Source organism: Artibeus jamaicensis, unplaced genomic scaffold (genome assembly GCF_021234435.1).
Source record: "Artibeus jamaicensis isolate MK-2021 breed Jamaican fruit bat unplaced genomic scaffold, CSHL_Jam_final scaffold_474, whole genome shotgun sequence".
Lineage (NCBI taxonomy): Eukaryota > Metazoa > Chordata > Mammalia > Chiroptera > Phyllostomidae > Artibeus > Artibeus jamaicensis.
In genome coordinates this window covers 25,717,108-25,734,954 of record NW_026522046.1, presented here as the reverse complement: position 1 = coordinate 25,734,954, position 17,847 = coordinate 25,717,108, and the positions used below count along the sequence as shown (strand labels likewise).

General features: G+C 49.0%; 1 protein-coding gene across 1 annotated transcript in view; it reads right to left on the bottom strand.

Moving 5' to 3' along the window:
- Window positions 1-537: 537 nt before the first annotated feature.
- The window catches only part of RARRES1 (retinoic acid receptor responder 1), a 31,010-nt gene continuing 13,700 nt past the window's right edge, over window positions 538-17,847 (bottom strand). The window contains exons 2-6 of the mRNA XM_037126343.2: window positions 13,057-13,119; window positions 9,838-10,024; window positions 7,088-7,224; window positions 910-972; window positions 538-828 (exon numbers count right to left, since the gene is read on the bottom strand). Of these exons, the coding sequence (XP_036982238.2) occupies window positions 679-828; window positions 910-972; window positions 7,088-7,224; window positions 9,838-10,024; window positions 13,057-13,119 (600 nt within the window). The 3' untranslated portion in view covers window positions 538-678. The remainder of the gene's footprint in view (window positions 829-909; window positions 973-7,087; window positions 7,225-9,837; window positions 10,025-13,056; window positions 13,120-17,847) is intronic.

Here is a 17,847-nt window from a genome sequence, read left to right as displayed (position 1 = left end):
CCTTCAAACCGAGTTTTCCTTGGGAATCAGGCCTAGAAAGTGCATACAGACTGTTACGGCTTGCTCTTGCTAAAACTCCCTCGCCCTGGTCTAAAGCAACAAATGTGTATTGCTTATCAACCACAACAGGCGGACTCTGCTGGACAGGGTCTACAGCAACTACTAGAGCCATCCTATGGGAAAAAGAAAGAGACTTTTTGGCCAGCCCGATACTTTTGGTCACATCACCGTTCTGTTCAATACATGTTGTTGGCAGACTCTCTGCTTTACTTGCAAGACACTGCATTTATAAAATACAAATTAAACAATATTGAGTTCATTTAATTACATCTTAGCCCAGAATTCACCTACGTAGACAAATCTCTACAAACACATTTAACACAATTTATTTAGAGATATAAACGTTTATTTAAAAGTAGCTATCAAGTTATAAAAGAATACTTTGCTTGAAATCATAAAAAATAGGAAAATTCCTTTTAAACCAATAACATTTTTTCTACAATTTGCTTTCATTGAAATACATTTATTATCTTTTAAAAACCTTAACATCTTTTCATTTTTGAGCATCATAGTCTTCCCCGAATTATTGGAATGCCTTATACCTTCGCTGTTTTACTAGAATAATGATTTAGGCTACAGTCATGTCGTTTAGAATTTGGGGTAAGTAGATTTTTTTTCTCAGAAATTACTAAGCTCTGTTGGTGCCACAGCGGATCCTTCCTCGGCTTCAGAGGCTTCGTCTGACGTCTGCTGTCCCTGGCAGTAGGACTTCACCTTGAGTGGTTTGCCCGGGTACCAGACCAAGTGAATACTACAGGAGATGATTTCCTAGGAAAGAAGAGTTCTGAAATATTATGATCTGCAAAACCTCCTGGTAAAAACAGTTCTTTATTTAATTTTGTGTTTTACCTGTGTTGAAAATTCATGGAGCAGAACAGTATACTCAAAGTCAATTGTGTCATCATCCGTTTTCTAGAGGAAGGAAAAAAAAGAGGGTAATAAATAGGTTTATATTAGCTCAGAATCTGCAAGGCTTATCTTATAAACTGCATGAATGCCTTGAATCTCCTTCTTCCCCTTGGAGTTGGGCCTCAGTTCCCTTCATCAAGGATCCTACATCAAGACATGGAAGTCACAGATTACTGTTAGGTCACTTGTAGGAAAGTCGAGTTGAATGTCTTTCTATCACTTTTTCTCTACTACTTGCGGTTTTGGATGGAGGCTAAGGTCCGTGGGGATAGGGAGAATCTTCTGACAACCTTAGGAACCCTGGCACTGTGCATGTGCTTTAAGCCGTTGTGTTAGCCTTGATCTGCCAGGCAGTAACACAGGGGCAGGGCCACCAGTACCCCCAGGGTGCCCCTGGGCCGGGTTCTGTGCTGGGCACTTTATCACTGTTTCCGTGTCAGTCCGACGGCCTTACAAGAGTGTGTATTACAAGCCTGGCTTTACAGGGGCGGTAACTTCAGGTTACAGCTAGGAAGTGACACATGGGGACTCATGCCCAGACCTGCTGACCCCTCTGCCTACATGCTTCATGCTTTACCACATTGCATCGAAGCCCAGGGCCCTGTGTATCCGTCTGTAGGGTAGCGGGCAGTCTTCCTCACTGCTCGTGTTCAGTGACTTCTGTAAGTTTCACTAGTGACTAAACCAATTTCCTTTTCTTTTCTTTTTTTTTTTTTGACATTTCCTTGGTTGTTTTTTTTTTTTGTTGGGGGGTGAGGAGGAGGCTAGGGTGTTTATCTCTTTCTCTTTCTAGTAAAAATGAAAGAGAAGAAATAAAAATTCAACCTGGATTATAATTTTACTCTATCCAGCTTCTGTTTAGACTATTACAGATTATCAAAATGCCGAGGCAAACAACAGGACTTGATAATAGGTTTTGCTTAAAACGATGGAGATGTTTACAAGCCATGACATTTCCAGCAGGGGAGGAGGATGCTGGAGGGAGAAGGTACAAGAGGGCCCTGGACCGATCAGAAACTGACTGCTTTTCCGCGGTGCCTCTGCATCATCAGTAGGCAGGCGTCCCTCCCTCCTGCCCGGCAGCGCACGTGTGAACGCTCAGAGCCAGTGTCTGAGGCACAAGCTGCAAAATCAGAGACCTCGTGAGAAAATTTGGTGACTCTGATAAAGAAACCATTTCTGGAGGCCCCCAGGGTCGATCAGGCATCGCTGGGTTCCAGAGTGTATGGGGCCTGGCCTGACCTTCACGTGGCAACTATCTTGCCTTGGAAGGAACCGTTATCTGAGACGGCCCACTCGAGCAGGCTGCTGAGTCGCGTGATTTTTGTCTCGGGCTTTTGCACTGCCTGCAATATTTCTCAAGGCCTAGTAACCATGTATTTTTCTGTAATGAAAAAATTGGTTTTAGCCCTGGCTGGTGTAGCTCAGTGGATTGAGCATGGGCCTGTGAAGCAAAGGGTCGCTGGTTTGATTCCCAGTCAGGGCACATGCCTGGGTTGCAGGCCAGGTCCCCAGTAGGGGATGCGTGAGAGGCAACCACACATTGATGTTTCTCTCCCACTCTTTCTCCCTCCCTTCCCCTCTCTCTAAAAATAAATAAATAAAATATATATTTTTAAAAACTTGTTTTACTTAAGGGTTTTGGGGGGTCAGTGCCTTCTTATTCTGTTTCTAAAAGAAATCATGGCCGTCTCCAGATTTTTAGCAAAAAAAAGAGGCAGGGCTGGAAACAGGGTGAGATTCTAACTGCATTTGACAGACTGCTCTGCTCAATACACGGTGTCACCCACTTGGAAAGCAAAAACTTGGGTTATCGTGATGCCCGGAGACCCTGGGCACCTAATGAAGACCTTCCTCAGTAAAGTCACTGAGACCCCTGCATGTCCGGGTTAGCAGATTCTTCCGCCTGCAGGAGGAAGCCCCTTCAATGAAACCAAATCGCAGGGCTCATTGAAGACAGCTGAGGGGACACCGCAGAGGGGACACCGCAGAGGGGACGCTGCACATCCCAGCCCGGCGAGGTGTTCCAGGGCCAGGCTGTCCTCACCAAATTGAGCTCTGCCAAGAAGTCATTATTTTTAATACTATTCAGAAATAATCTCCTTGGCTTCTCTTCAAACCATCACAAATGCCAAATCACTATAGTCCAAACTGGTGATGATTTACTGCGACCATTCCTGGTAACTCAGCACTTTAATCTTCCTAGAGAGACAGACTGGATGGAAGTGCTTTGTTTGTCCCCTTTCACTTACCACCCACCCCCCAGCCCTACCCGCAATCCCCCCAAGAGAGAATGATCCCTTGCAGAATCAGTGTGGTTTGAGTAGAGAGTAATAAGCTTAGGGTATTGGTAGATGCTATCAAAAATAGGTATCTTGGCTGAATAAATAAGATGGCCTTGTAGCGTCCCCTTGGCCAGCGGGGCCTCCAGTTGCGGTGGGACTTGGACGAACTGACTGTGGTGTGCTGCAGGGCGGACCATCTGGGGTGCTGACAGCATCTGGTACTGATGAGAGTTGGGACAGTGTTCAGTTTTGCTTTTCTCAGTTCCCATTAAAGGCTCAGAGTATAAGGAAAGTCTTGCTCCATTTTTTTCCCTCTAGCCAGCAGCTATCTCCCCTGCCCTTGTCGTCATCCGTGGGGCACTGGGAGTGACATCTGTGTTGGGTTCTAAGGCAGTAACTGTGCCAGTTAAGACGGGTCTTATGTTGTATCTGCACTCAGCCCTCTTTCGTAGCCCTCAAGCTTAGTTCATTTGAAGTTACTAAGCCTGCAGTTCCTTACACACTTGCATTAAAAGATGAGTTTAACCCTGAGTGTCAAGATGGTAATTCCCACCCGGAAACCTTCTGGGAAAACTGCAATCCCTGTACTTTCCTGAGCGACGCAGGGCCACAGGGCACCTCCGGGGACCTCCGGTGTGCGTGCTGGGCAGTCAGGCTCTGTCGGCTCTGCCATCGGCCCCTCGTCTCCCAGGACAGCAGTGCCTACATTTCCCCACTTGGGCGACTTTCTAAAAATCGTTGTTTGGTTTGCTTGTGGCCGAAAGATCACGGGAATCTTTAGTAGCCACTGAATGGCAGAATTTGAAAATCTGGGAATATGTGCATACTTTTCTTTAAGAGCCAAAATGCGTGTTAACTTTGAAACCAAATTACCCAATTTCACCAGTGCTTTAGATTTATGTTAGTTGCAGTGACTTCAGTGAATTTGCTAATCCTCATTTAATAGGCCCTGAGAGATGAAGCAATTTGCCTTGGGTGACCCAGCAAGTCAGCTGCATATTCATTTATTATTCATCTAAAACCCAAACCCCACAATGTAAAAAAAATCAGCATTTTTGTTGTCTACCCCGGCATTGCTCCCACTTTCCCACTTGGCGGTGGGTTGAGGGGTGTTAATGGACAGATGGAGGACCGGCTAGAACTTGAGAGAGACGGGGCTGCTCTGAACTGCCGTGTGTCCTGGTGCTGAGTGTGGCAACGTGTCTTGTAAAACTGCAACGGAAAGGAAAACACTGGCCTTGAAAGACCCGAATTTTTTCTCTGTTCTCTCTGTGTTGATCTGCTCTGGCTGAGTTTTCCTCTCACATTCATTATCTTGACACCATCTTCTACTCTGTAAACAAAATAATTCCCCCAATTTCTCAGTTTGGGGAAGAGCCTCTTATTAAGGAAATGATCATCTTGGTGGATGAGAGAGAGAAAGAGGGAACAAGTTTTATCTCATAAAGCAATGATCAATCAAATGTAACTTTCTTTGAAAAGTACTCTTTGAAGGGAAAGAAATGTGTTCATTGTGATGAGTACGTGTGTAGTTGTCTGATTTACAAGTGGCCTTTGGAAGGTGCCCTGAAGTGCTACGGGCATTGCTCAGGCCGATGTGAGGCTGGGCAAACCCTCGCCCTCTGGGATATTTGCCCCCATCCTGCCGTGGGTCAGTGCACTGCTCCACGCATCCATAAAGAAGTCGAGTCGTGGAAAGCTATCCTTGTGGTTGGCTCCGCTTGCCTCTCTCAGAGCAATCGATCTTGTTACACTGGAAATGCCCGTCTCTCTGTGCGTCACACTTGCGTGGTTAAACCTACCACACTGCTGATTGCGCCTGGTGCCCAGCTAAATTAATGCCCATAGAGGTTCCATGCGCAAGTCCTCACACTCCCAAACCTCCTGCCTCTCAGCTGACGGCTTTTCCTGGTTTTTCACCAGGAAAACAGAAGCCATGGAGCTAGAGCTTCTACAAAATGTCTATCTTCAAAATGCAACCTGAGTCCGATACGCTCCCCGTCTCCACTGCTGCCACCCTGGGTCCGAGCTCCCACCAGGCCTCGTCTGGACTATGGCCACGCTTCGCTGGTCTTCCTGCCTCCCCTGCGTCTCGGCAGTCAGTTCTGAGGAAAGCAGCCATTTGAGAATACCACCGTGACATCCACCCTCCTACTGGCGTGGTGGCCCCTCGTCTCTGCCTTCCCGGCAGGTGAGCACTCCGCATTCCTGTCTGAGCTCATCTCCTGGGCTGACCTTCTCCTCTCCAGCCTACTCAAAGATCTTAATTCCAGCGGTTCTTCCTTCTCATTCCTACAAGTCTGACTTTGGCCCCTCTTCTAGATTTGTCTCATCAACCTGTAACTATGCTGTTAAATCTCCCAACCTGAAAATACGATCAGAAACAAACTCTGTTTCAACCCTGTGCTTACACACCCTCCAGCTACAGCCCCTCCCTCTCTTTTACTCCCTGCGACAGCCAACATTCTGGAAAGAGATGGAGCGTCCACCTGCTCTGCTCCTCCTCTCCCCTGAACTTACCCACATCGGGCCCTTGCCCCGTTGTGCCAGGGAGATGGCCCCCGGGACTTCCAGCTGCTTTCATCAAATGGGTGATTCTCAGTCTTTATCTCCTTGACTCGTCAGCTTTAGATGCAGTGAGTCAACCCTCATCCTTGAAACGCTTTGTTTTCAATCTCCCGCCTCTGAAGTTGGGCGTGTTCCAGAACTCAGTCCTTACCTGGTCCGTCTTTTCTCTACAGCACTCACTCTGTTGTCTCACCTGGCCTTGTGGCTTTAAAAACCACCTGCACGGTGATGATTCGAGTCCAGATCTCTCCCCTGTACTCAGACCCTTGTGTACAGATGACTATATATTACATCCTTACTTGGATATAGAACTTAGTATGCCCCAAATCAAGCTGATTCCTCCCCAAATTTGTTTTTCTGAAGTGGTCTCCAATCAGTGAATGAAATCTCCCTTTCTGGTAACTCAGGCCAAGATTCTATAAATCATCCTTGAGTTTTCTCATCCTCTACTGCCCACATGCAACCCATAAGCAGACACTCTCAGTCTATCTTCAAAATGCAACCTGAGTCCGATATGCTCCCTGTCTCCACTCCTGCCACCCAGGGTCCCAGCTCCTGCCAGGCCTCGTCTGGACTGTGGCCGTGCTTCGCTGGTCTTCCTGCCTCCCCTGCGTCTCGGCAGTCAGTTCTGAGGAAAGCAGCCAGACCGATCCTGCTGTAAGTCAAATCATGCCCCTCCTCTGCGAAACCCCCAGTGGGCAGGAGAGGCTCCTCTGATGGCCTCCAGCGTTCCCTGAACTGGTCCCTCCCGCACTCTTGCCCCTGTTCCCGCCACACCAGCTGCACTGATATTTCTCCCGCCCGTCAGCCACCCCGCTGCCTCCGCTCCCTCTGCCCGGAGCCCTCTTCTGCCTCTCCCCTCCCTGGGACCTCTGCTCCAATGTCACTTCTGCTCAAATGGGAGGGGGCTTACTTTAGACCATCGTAGTAGCAATTCTGTCAGCACCCCGCATTCCCTTTTCCCTACTTAATTTTTCTGCATAGCACTGATCACCAACTGAGACATCTGTACTTGTTTATTAGTTCACCGTCTTTCCTATCTTCCCTCACTGCAATTAATCTCGACGACGGCAACTGCACTGCATTTTTTGTTCATGGCTCTATCCGTCCCTAACACGATGCCTGGCCCAGTGCAAAGATGTATTGAATGAATGAAGGGCAGCTCAAGCTCCTGCCGTGAAGTTACACATCCACAGTAATTCAGTCTAAGCACACGGCATTGGCTGCCTCTCCGGAGGCACAAGCGAAGTTTCCGGTTTCCTTACCCACTGCTGCACACCGGTGAGCTGTGCCAAGTTGTATCGTAAAACGTGCGTTGTCTTTTCCCACATCACGTACGAGCCGCCAAGGAAGGCCAGATCCCACACGGGTCTCAGAGCGGGATCGATGTGTCCGTGACTGTCTGAGAGCACAGAAACAAAAAACAAAGCGTTTGCATTAAGCCTTTGGGGCACAAAAATCGCAGTAATTAAGTAAGAGCTGGGTCACTGCAGGGCCCTCTCACAGCAAAGCCCCGCAGCAGCACGTCGGTCTGTTTCTCCGTCTCGCAGAGACGCGCACGCCTCGAGCAGAGCTGCCGTAAAGCAGAGCTGCCGTAAAACAGGGTCAAGGCTATTTGCTGTGTTATAAAAAGTGATACTCAAACACAGTCTAAAATCTTGTTAGTTAGAAGCATTTTATAATTAGATCAGAACGCCTCCCAGCCCCCATTCCCCCCTGGTTTGGGGTCGACGTTCCCTACGAGGGGCTTCGCCAACCTGCCGGCTCTTCGTCCTTCTCTGACGCACGAGTTGGCAGCCTCTCTGTGGCTGTTTTTGAACACGTGAAGAAATCAAGTGGGGTTTTCCTGCAGAATTTTTGTTTTGGGCCTGAAATCTTTTAAATTCAGCAAACATTGGCGGGAAAAAAAACCCTACTAAGTATGAGATACCGCTGGAGGTTGGGAGACAGTGATTAAAAATGACCTCCTGTGACTTTTAGGAACTCAAATTTTAGCAAGTAATTCATAGATAATTGTTCATGGACTTGCGAGATGAAAACCCTTTGGCAGCGGAGAGAAATGGGTCGCACTGGAGGCGGTGAGTAAGGAGGGCCTTTGAAAGTGCGGTGGCGCTGCTCTGGCTGGATTCGGGGAAGGGCAGCTGCTGGGCGCTTTGCGTGCAGTGCGCACCTAGGCTCGTCTCTAGGAAGCTTACAAGTTCGTTAGAAAAAGTGAAGCTTTGACTCATAGTAAAACCCAGACAACCGCTTCTTTAGGGGAGAAACAGTGCAGAGCAAGGGTGTCCCGAGACTGGTCAGCTCATCCCGCTCGTCAATCGTCCGGAAACAGGCCCCCAGGCCCGTGCGCCTGCGCGCACTCGGAGTGGGATCTGCTGAGATCCGAGTGGGCTACTCCAAGAATCCATGGTTTTCATTCACTCTGTCTGGAACCGGACATGATCAGTTTTCATGATTTTATATACGTACATAGTCTATCAATAGTACCATTAAATATCTCTGCTGAATTTAAAGGGACAAGAGAACTTGTAAGTTTTGTTGATGAAAAGGTACCCTCTATTAATAACAATTTTTGAAGCTTTGTTGTAGCCACATTGTTAGATTATAGTAGAACGATCCTTGTGGGCATGTAGGATTTATTAACTAAACACGAACCAGTTAACCTGCACTTTTAAAAAGTGTCCATAATTTGCCCTGGCTTGTGTGGCTCAGTGGATTGAGCATGGGCCTGTGAATCAAAGGATCACTGGTTCAATTCCCAGTCAGGGCACGTGCCTGGGTTGCAGGCCAGGCCTTCAGTAGGGAGCACAAGAGAGGCAACCACACATGGATGTTTCTCCTCCTCTCCATCTCTCTCCCTTCCCCTCTCAAAAATAAATTAAAATCTTTTTGAAAAAAAGTGTCCAAAATGTAGGGATTTTGTGGCAAATCTTCAAAGAAAAGGTCCTATACAATTTCTAAAATTTGTGTTTTAAAGAGGACATATAAAACCCTATATGTCCTAGCATTTCCCCAACTAATGCTAACAGGAGGGGAAAACATCCTAAATAACTATATATTCTAGGTATTTGCCATTAGCCCACTTACTTCAAGCAGTGCTACATATAAACAGATTCTGTAACATAGGATCTGAGTTGTTCCTCAGTCATTCGGAACAGGATTCAATCTGAGTGGTCGCTCCAGGTTTTGAGAACACCGAGTCCCGTAAACTGAGGGGGCCCAGACGCTCGCCCCATTGGGATGGAATGTTCAGAGTGGAGACCACAGGCCTCCCACGCTGACACGAGTCCGTCACAGTCTCTGGGCGAGCGAGGGAACAGCCGTGGTCAGATGTCACGCTTCATGCCCAAGTGCAAGTCCAGAGATGACTTTTGTGGTTTTGAAAATTGAATTTGCCAGTAAGTGCCGAGTTCCCGCTGCTGCCCGCACACCGCTGAGTGCCCAGACAAATGAGCTCTGCTTCACATCAGCGGCCGGCGGGGCTCGCTCCTGATTAGAGGTGGCACCACTGCCCATTAGCTGTTGCCCTAAAATAAGATAAACTTGACTCCACTGCAGACTCCTAGTGAGGCCTGGAGACGGTTGGTCGGCTCACTCAGGCCTGGCAGGGACGGCCTGATGGGCACAGTGGAGGCCCTGGCTGGTGTCTCGTCACCTCAAGCTTCCAAAGCCACCGCCAGAGACCTCTAGAAATGGCATCTCAGGTTCTGGACTCTACCTGGGAGAGTGCATCCCTATGTGAGTGTCTTGTTGCAAGGACTTATACCAATTCCTTAGAGAGTCATCTCTGGTCTTTCCCTCCTCAGAGGAGATAAAAATGGCACAGACCCTACATTGTACTGGAGGTGAAGAACAGGAAAACGATACTTCTGAGTTTTGGTCAAATAATGAGGGGTACCACATTTTATAGTTGCATTAAAATGCCCTTGGGGGGATAAAAACTTAAATGATGATTCTTTTAAAGATTCTGTAATCACGAACATTGCCGAATATAGAAATTCCAGACGTTGGTTCATACCGGGTATGCTGACTGCCCCCAGGGGGACTTTAAGCTGCTTCAGGTGTTTGTAAAGCAGGTAATCCTCCCGTTGTTGCCGGCTCTTCTCCAGGAATCGTTCACAGGTGACGTTGACCGTCGGTCTGGGCTTCTCCTTCTTGAAAAGCACTTGAGCGAAACACTCACCCAGAGGTTCCTCCTTACCATCCTGAAATGAAGATTTTAGAATTAAATCAATTGGTTCCTTCTCACTCCCCACCCACCCCAACACACAGACGCACACGAGTGAGTAGTTCCTTGTGTCCGGCAGGTATCGGTGGTATCAACAGAGCTGGGGCCTTTGCTTCATAGAAAGGGAGTTTTGTGCTCACAGCTGAAAGCTAACACAGTCCTTCGCTCTTTGCTGTCATGTAAACTGCTTGCTGAGGGTGCCCTTATAAAATATGCTGGGCCTCTTCCAAAGACACAGCACTGGATCCAACCTCTGGGACAGTGGGCGCCGACTGTCTGCTGTGGACCAGTGTGATGCTCCATGGGCCTCCAGCTTACTAACTTGAACCAGAAGGTGAAACTGGTTCCTATTAACACAAATGGCAGCATCTTTGTTCTGCCTTATGAACTTGGTCTTATTTTAATTTTACAGATTGAGATACTGAAGTTTAAAGAGGAAAGCTCTCCATGTCTCACACTAGGGAGCGGGAAGCCAGGAGTTGAGCTCCGGTTTGTCTGATGCCAGAGCTCTAGCTCTGCTCGAACCCCGTGACTCACGTCCAAGCTCTAATCCGGACGCAGTGGAGGCCGAGACCAACTGGATGGGACTAATCCCACGATCTGCGTGGCCGAGGTACGTTCGTCTGCATTTGCTCTAAGTGTCCCCGCACTGAGTGTTCTGGGATCCCCTTCCACATGTCCCATCCAGGGACATCCATAGCTGGATGCTGATGCACCAAGTGGACAGCAGATGTATGACTCATTTCCAGGACAGTGTTTCTCCACCCTTTTAAAAAGGTCACGTATTCCCAGAACAAAATGTGCCTTTGGGCATCCCATCAACACTGGGCCTGGAATTGGAGGAAGTTCATGGGCCCCTAGTCATGGCCCCACTCAGACCCATCTATGGGCCCCATGTTACAAACTCCTGTGATAATGCGGTTGGTTGAGCTATTGAGTTCTTTCCACTTTTTCAGTTGTTTCAGTTGGGTGGAGTCTCAGTTAAAAGAACAACCAAAAAAAAAAAAAACCCTTAAAGAAAAGCCCCCAAGGAAACAACCAGTCTTTAAAATTGGATCTGCTTATTGGCTTTCCAATGGGCAACTTTTCTTCCTGCGAGTGCCAGTTTTGAGAGAGAGGACATTTCCCTAGTACATTAAAATCCTAATATATGGTGCAACACAGAAAAAGAGGTGAAGGGCATCAGGAAGAGGCTTGTCAAAGGCAGGAGACGGGCTGGCACATCCTTTGATGTCAAAGCTGTTTTCAGGGAAGAAGGAAAATAACAGGTGTCGCCCCTTTTCTGTTTTCCTTCCCTTTCTTTCCCCCAAAAGAGCTCCACAGAATCAAAGCAGTTGTCTGAAGATGAAAGGACTCTTTTCACTCCATGAAATGGAGCATTTCAATTAGCTGGGTGTGCTTTTCAGAGAAACATTGCTGGTCAAAATAATCTAGTAATTATTTTCCCTTTAGCTTTAAGATAACACTTTCAGTTTGCAATTAAAGGCATTTTCCTTATGCTCTAAGATAAATTTTAACCCTGGCTGGTGTAACTCAGTGGAATGAGTACTGGCCTGTGAACCAAAGGGTGGGCAGTAGGATCGCCAGTTCGATTCCTAGTCAGGGCACATGCCTGGGTTGCGGGCCAGGTCCCAGTGCGGGGCTTAAAAGGTAACCACACATTGATGTTTCTCTTCCTCTCTCCCTCCCTTGCCCTCTGTCTAAATAAATGAATAAATAAAAATCTTAGGAAGAAAAAGAACAGTTTTAGTTCTTAGGTTAATCAGCAAAGTCAGAGTATAGTACTGTCTTGCTAGGACTTATTTCTGAACACAGGCAAGCACTTCCCCCAAAGCACCAGGCCGAGGACATGGCCTCCCCGCCCTCTGCCACCTGGGACACCTCAGTGCTGGCTGCCGAGGGCTCATCTCTCTGGCCACTTGGACTGTGCAGCACACAGGGAGAACCTGGGCTGGCCTCCCTCCACCCTGTTGCTGCCTCCCAGCTTAGCCCGGCACGTGGAAGTTCATCTGGCTCCAATTTCTGTGTTTTCCGTTTACTCTTTTCTTGAGGACGGGGGAAAGGAAACTGGCAAACCAATGGCCTGGCTGGTCAGAATCCTGGGGAGGCCCTGGCTGCTGTGTCTTCCTTGGGTGGAGCATCATCCTGGGTTGCCTAGGTTTCGGGTTTGGTTCCCGGCTGGGACACATCTGAGGCAACCAATCAGTTTCTCTCTCACATCACTGTTTCTCTCTCCCTCTCTTCCTCCCTTTCCCCCTCTCTCTAAAATCAATAAAGCATGTCTTCAGGTGAGGATTAAAAAAAATTGCAGGGACGCTGATGATGCCTGTGGCATGCACGGCCTTGCTCTGTGCTTTCCAGAACGCCTCTGTGTAAGGCAGCTTCCGGAGTTGGCCTCATGCTGTGCTGGTCTGCTAACAAGAAATGTCACCAGCTGACGGGAAGGGGAACGGGTTGGCATTTGAGAGTGAATCATTCTAAGGACTCTGGGGTGTAGGGAGGGCTACCAAAGGGAGCTGCGAAAGTCCCTCCCAGGGCCACGGGAGGAGGAGTGAGGGCTGTGTGCACGGTTTTAAAGGCAGCTCTGCAGAAGGAGTAAACTCTTGCATTCCTGCCTAACTGATTCTGTTTCTCAGTTCTTGAAAACAAATAGGAAATAAAGGCAGGAAGAAAAACCACAAACTTTCAGGTCACTATATATTAATATTCTCACTCTTTAAAGGTGTCATTTATTTATTTTTATTGAGGGGAAGGGGGGAGAGAAAGAGAGAAGAGAAACATTGATGTGTGAGAGATACATCAATTGGTTGCTTCTCACACGCCCCCAACTGGGGACCTGGCCTGCAACCTAGATATGTGCCCTGACTGGGAATTGAACCAACCACCTTTTAGTTCACAGGCTGCCACTCAATCCACTGAGCTGCACCAGCCAGGGGTAATATTCTTACTCTTTATAAAATACATTCGTCCGAGTTGCTAATAAATACTTCATGAATTAGGGCAGCTTACCTTTGGGTTAAAGCGCTTTGTGGTGAATCCCAGGTCAGTGTGGTATTCCTTCCTCAAGGTCATCTGAAATACAAAACCGAGTCTTAGCTAGCGGAAGCTTCACTAACACCTTCACTGCTGTGAGTCACCTCCTGGGGGACATGCATGGGAATGTTGGCTGCAGCCGTTGTACCTGAACGCCATCTGTGCTTCTTCAAGGGGAGGAAGGAGCTCCCGTTTTGGTCACATCATGTCTTTTTGCCTCTGGCTGACACCTACTCACAAAGAGGAGGCTGAGAAAGGAAAATGGTCGCCCCGAGGCTGGAAGCTGGCTCGGTGAGAGCAGCTACATGAGCGTGAGCGCAGATGGGTGTCTGACGGACTGTGGAGTGGGCTCCTTCACACCCCACTGGTCAATGCCTGTCCACACCCCTCCAGGGCCCTGGGCTGCATCCCTGGGGGACACTGGCCAGCCTCTCCCTCCTGTTGAACAGGGGGTCTGGCAACAGAGGCGTCCCCAGTAATAAAAAGTGGGTTTTCAGTTGGTGACACTGAAGGAAGGGAGTGGTGGAGCAGAAGTGACTGTTTTTACCACCAAGGTGTGGAGGAGGGACTGTGCCATGATGTGACCGTGGCCCGACCAGAGAGCTAGGTCGGAGCAGAACAGAAGCTGGTCCCTGAAGGCCCCTCACAGAGGTCTGATCGACCCTCTCCCCCCGCCCCACAGTGTGCTGGTTCTTGGCTTCCCTTATCTGACACCGGTACCCTCCCCCACCCCCATCCATCCTGCCCTGTTCTATATAATTCTTCAGCAACTGCCAGGTGGCATAGAGAATAGCCACCTCATCTTTCCACTGCCCAAGACTTGCCTTATGTATAAATGTCCCTTAACAAACTCTGTTAGGTGCCAGACTGGAGTGGCCCGCATCATCACCCTTTCCCAGTCCTCCCGCACAGAGGCCGATTTTCGGTCTCAGGGCTTTTCCCTGCATGTGTGTGGGCCAACAGCAGGTGAGAGAAGGGGCCTGGGAGGAGGGCGGACCAGCTGAGGTCTGGAGGACTGCAGGGAGCCAGCCACTCCTGCAGGGGGAGCTGCCGGGAGGTCGGAGCCAGGATTAGCCCACAGTCTCCGGGCTAATTACCAACCCTGGTTAGAGACCCTCCGCTGTTAGGGTAGCTCCTTCCCTTCAGCTTCCACAAGCAGACACCTGTAAACTTTGGAAACGTATGTTTAGCCATTTTAAACATATAAGTTGATTCCAATGCATATTTTTAGAGTATACACACCCGAACCATTAAAGCGATTTAAACTGTTTAGAACACTTTTACACCGTGTGCCATCATCTTTTTTGTTTGTTTTTGTATATATTTTTCAAGCAAAATGATCACTCAGCACAAGGGAATGTTTTCTGAGAAGAAAGAACTGTGTGCTGCAGGGAGCTGAAGTTATTTCTACAATCTTGATCAAGTTACACTCAGGAAACATCGATTTCCGTCATCTCTGAGCTCGGGAACACAATAACTGACCAGGATTATCTTATCTGAAATAGACCAAGGATCAGCTGCTGCTGCTGCTGCAGATTCTTTAAAAAATTCCGGGAAACTGAAGAACTGGGGGATAGGATTTTGTGGCTGTTATCCACGTAAAGAATGTTTAAACACGTGAATGCGCAGATGTTGATGGGGGTAGGAGAGCATCATGCACCCAGGAGCAGTTTGCTTAGGGCTCATCTTCAACCTTGAGTCAAGTTCTGGTGTAAATTGGAACACTGATCTCAATTTACAAAATTCATACCCACAAGACTGTCTTCTCATGCATTCACGGTTTGCCCCTACAAAGCCAGGCACCCGGGACATGTGAAGAAACACAGCATCCAGTCCAGTCTTACTTCAGAAACCTGCTTCTAGAGTGGGCGCAGGCAAGTCAGCAGCTGTGCAGGGTAGCTCTTCAACGTGGCTGAGTGCTGTCTACGCAGAGGGTGCTAGGTTAGAGAGGCTTTCTCGAGCAGGTGGGGCCTGAACTAGTTCTCCGAGAGCACAGTGCTGACCAAGCCAAGGCACGGGACTGGAGTTGTGGGTGAAAGGGGGGTTCTATGGAAAGCAGCCTCAAAGGGGATCTAATTGTAAATTCCTAACCGAGCAGGTCAGGGTGGGTGGGTGGTCATGTTCCAGGCCTATAACTTCTTTGCTGAAAGGTTTTAAGTCATTTTCTTGTGCATCTAAGTTAACACACCTTTGAAATGCCAGATGTAATACCCCTCAAATACCCCTAATCTTCTTAACTATCCTGTAATCCAATCCCCACCTTGCTCCTCCCACCTTCATGCCAGCTCCCCGACATTCCCTCCAGATGATTTGAGATCTTGCTCCCTGTCATGTGTGGTCAGTTTGGCTCAAATGAAGCCTTACAAAAATTCCCTGCAGGCCTGCACGTTTCTTACATTGACAGTATAGGGGCTGGTCTTCCGGGAGGGCAGGGAAGCTAGGACAAGGCTGGGGTGTGTGGCCCAAGGTCAGGAAGGACTCAGTTTTATGAAGAGGACTTAGAACTTGACACCAAAGTCTGCGGGAGCCCAGTAAAGTAAACCTAAGTGCAGCACTCAGGGCATTGTGGCTGTAGGCAGTCAGGCAGGAGCAGAGCAGAACGATGGGCCCAGTGCAGTGCGTCACTCGGGAAGGGGCCCCGGTGCTGAGCAGGGCCCAAACCACAAGCCTTGGCGCAACCACTCCCTTGAGTATTAACCCCTGGAGGTGCCTAGGCCTCAGCTGTGGTTCTGCTCCAGGCCCAGAGAAGCAGCAAAGCCAGGCAGAGGGATGCTGAGGCTGATGACCAATGACCTTCGGTGCCGGCCAATCAGTGGAGGAGATCACAACTCTGAGGAGCCGCACCCAGAAAGCTGATGAATATTCTACTGAGATGCTCCCCTGAGACCTCAGATAAAAGCCCTCAGGATGGAGGACCCAGCCAGGATCTCTCTAAGGAGCATGCCAGCACCTGTCCCCTCCTCCTTTCCACAGGGGCTTTCTCTCCCCCCCCAACAAACACACACAGCTGCCCCCCAGCACACCTGAACCTCTCCTCCCTCTGTCTTGTCTCCTCCCTTGAGGCCCATATCTCTCTCCCCAACTCCTAAGCTCCAAGGCCCCTTCTTTTGCTGTAACTTGTTTCCTGCGCCCATTTCCTCTTCGACTCCCTGCTTCTCCCTCCGTGGCTTTCTAAGCAAATGTTCTCTTGTTTTGTGAGTCTTGGCCCTGAAGCCTTCCCTTGTCCGGAACTCCAGAACCGCGGCTGCTGAACCGCGGTTACCACCTGGTGCCGTTTTTCTGCCGCTAACATTATGAAGAGTCCAGATACGGCTTTAAGGCTGCCTGGGTCAGGATAAAAGTTCAAGGTCTGTTCACTACTTTTATCGTTACTAAAATCTATGCTCATGAGGAAGAGAAGGCACTGTGGTAGAAACCAATGTCTAGTCCCAGTTTGAGGCTGGGGAAAATGGAAACACAGATTCCTGTCTAAAGCCTGGGTTCACTCCCGAGACTCCCAGTGAGCGGGTGGGGGGTACAAAGTGCGACCTGCAAGACAGTGGCTGGAGGAGGCTGTCTCTGGGCATCTGTCTCTGTTCCCTGAAGTTCGGTGTCTTCACTGCCCCCACCCGAGTAAGAGGAACACACGGGGCCGCGGGCCTGCCGCCTGTGACACCCTGGGCCACACCGGGCCCCTCCAACAACCGAACTCACAGAGGGCCGCCCTTCCACTCGCCAGCAGGGGCTGTGCCTTACTTCACCGGCTGCACCGGCCTGGGTGGCCTCCGGCCTACTGCATGTAGGACTTAGGAGTCTGCCCTTCACGTCCATGTGGGGCCCCTGAGTGCAGGCTTCTTACACAGGAGTCAGGGCTGCCCCGCAGTCTGCCAGGCGGAGAGTGACGGGCTCGGTGGGGAGGCCACTCATGAGAAGAGGAGGGGGAAGCAGAGTTGGCAGGTACCATCTTTGGTGCTGGGGGACACCGGAGCTGTCCGAAGACAGCTGAATGGACAGAAGCAGATTCTGGAGAATGGATAGGCGAACTCAGGAGTTGAAGATTTCAGCCTTAGTTGATGGGCTTAAGTGATTAATGCGGGTGGAAAGCAGTTATTCTGGAAACTGGAATGTTTGACTCTAGGAGGGCGACTAGCAATTTAACCTTTGTGTGCCAGGGGGTCTGTAAGCCATGGAGACAGTATCTGAGCCCCGGGGAGGGTACGTCTGCGATGCAGATAAAGAGTTGTTGATCCACAATAAAGAAATACTAAAAAAATTGCTGCCCGGATGCAATTCACCCAGTGAACCCTTTTTCTAAACTCCTTATCTAACCTTCTATCTAATTAACATTTTTTCAAGCTCCTTACCCACCCTTTCTTCTCCTTATAAAAAGGTTGGCTTGGGATGAAATGTTAAGATGGTTTTGCAGGTGAATAAAGCACCTATAAAGGTTCTATCCTTGTCTCCACTTATCGGTTCTGGTAGTGACAGGCAACGCAAACACCGGAACACCGCTTTTCTGATTTCAGACGTGGTGGAAGCCATTGAATTTGATGCCGTCCCCAGGGAAAAGTGTGTACACCGAGAACTCTGAGGACCACCAACCGTCACGTCAACATTAAATTCCGCCTGCTCATTCACTGTACGTGTGGGCGCACAATGAGGATGAAAAAGATCTGATCAGAAGTTTCTTCTAGGTATGTCATAGCGGGTGGTCATCCCCCAGGCATGGAAGTTTTTAGGAAAAGATTTATCTTTGTTTTAAGCAAGTCCAGTCATTGTTTTTGTGCA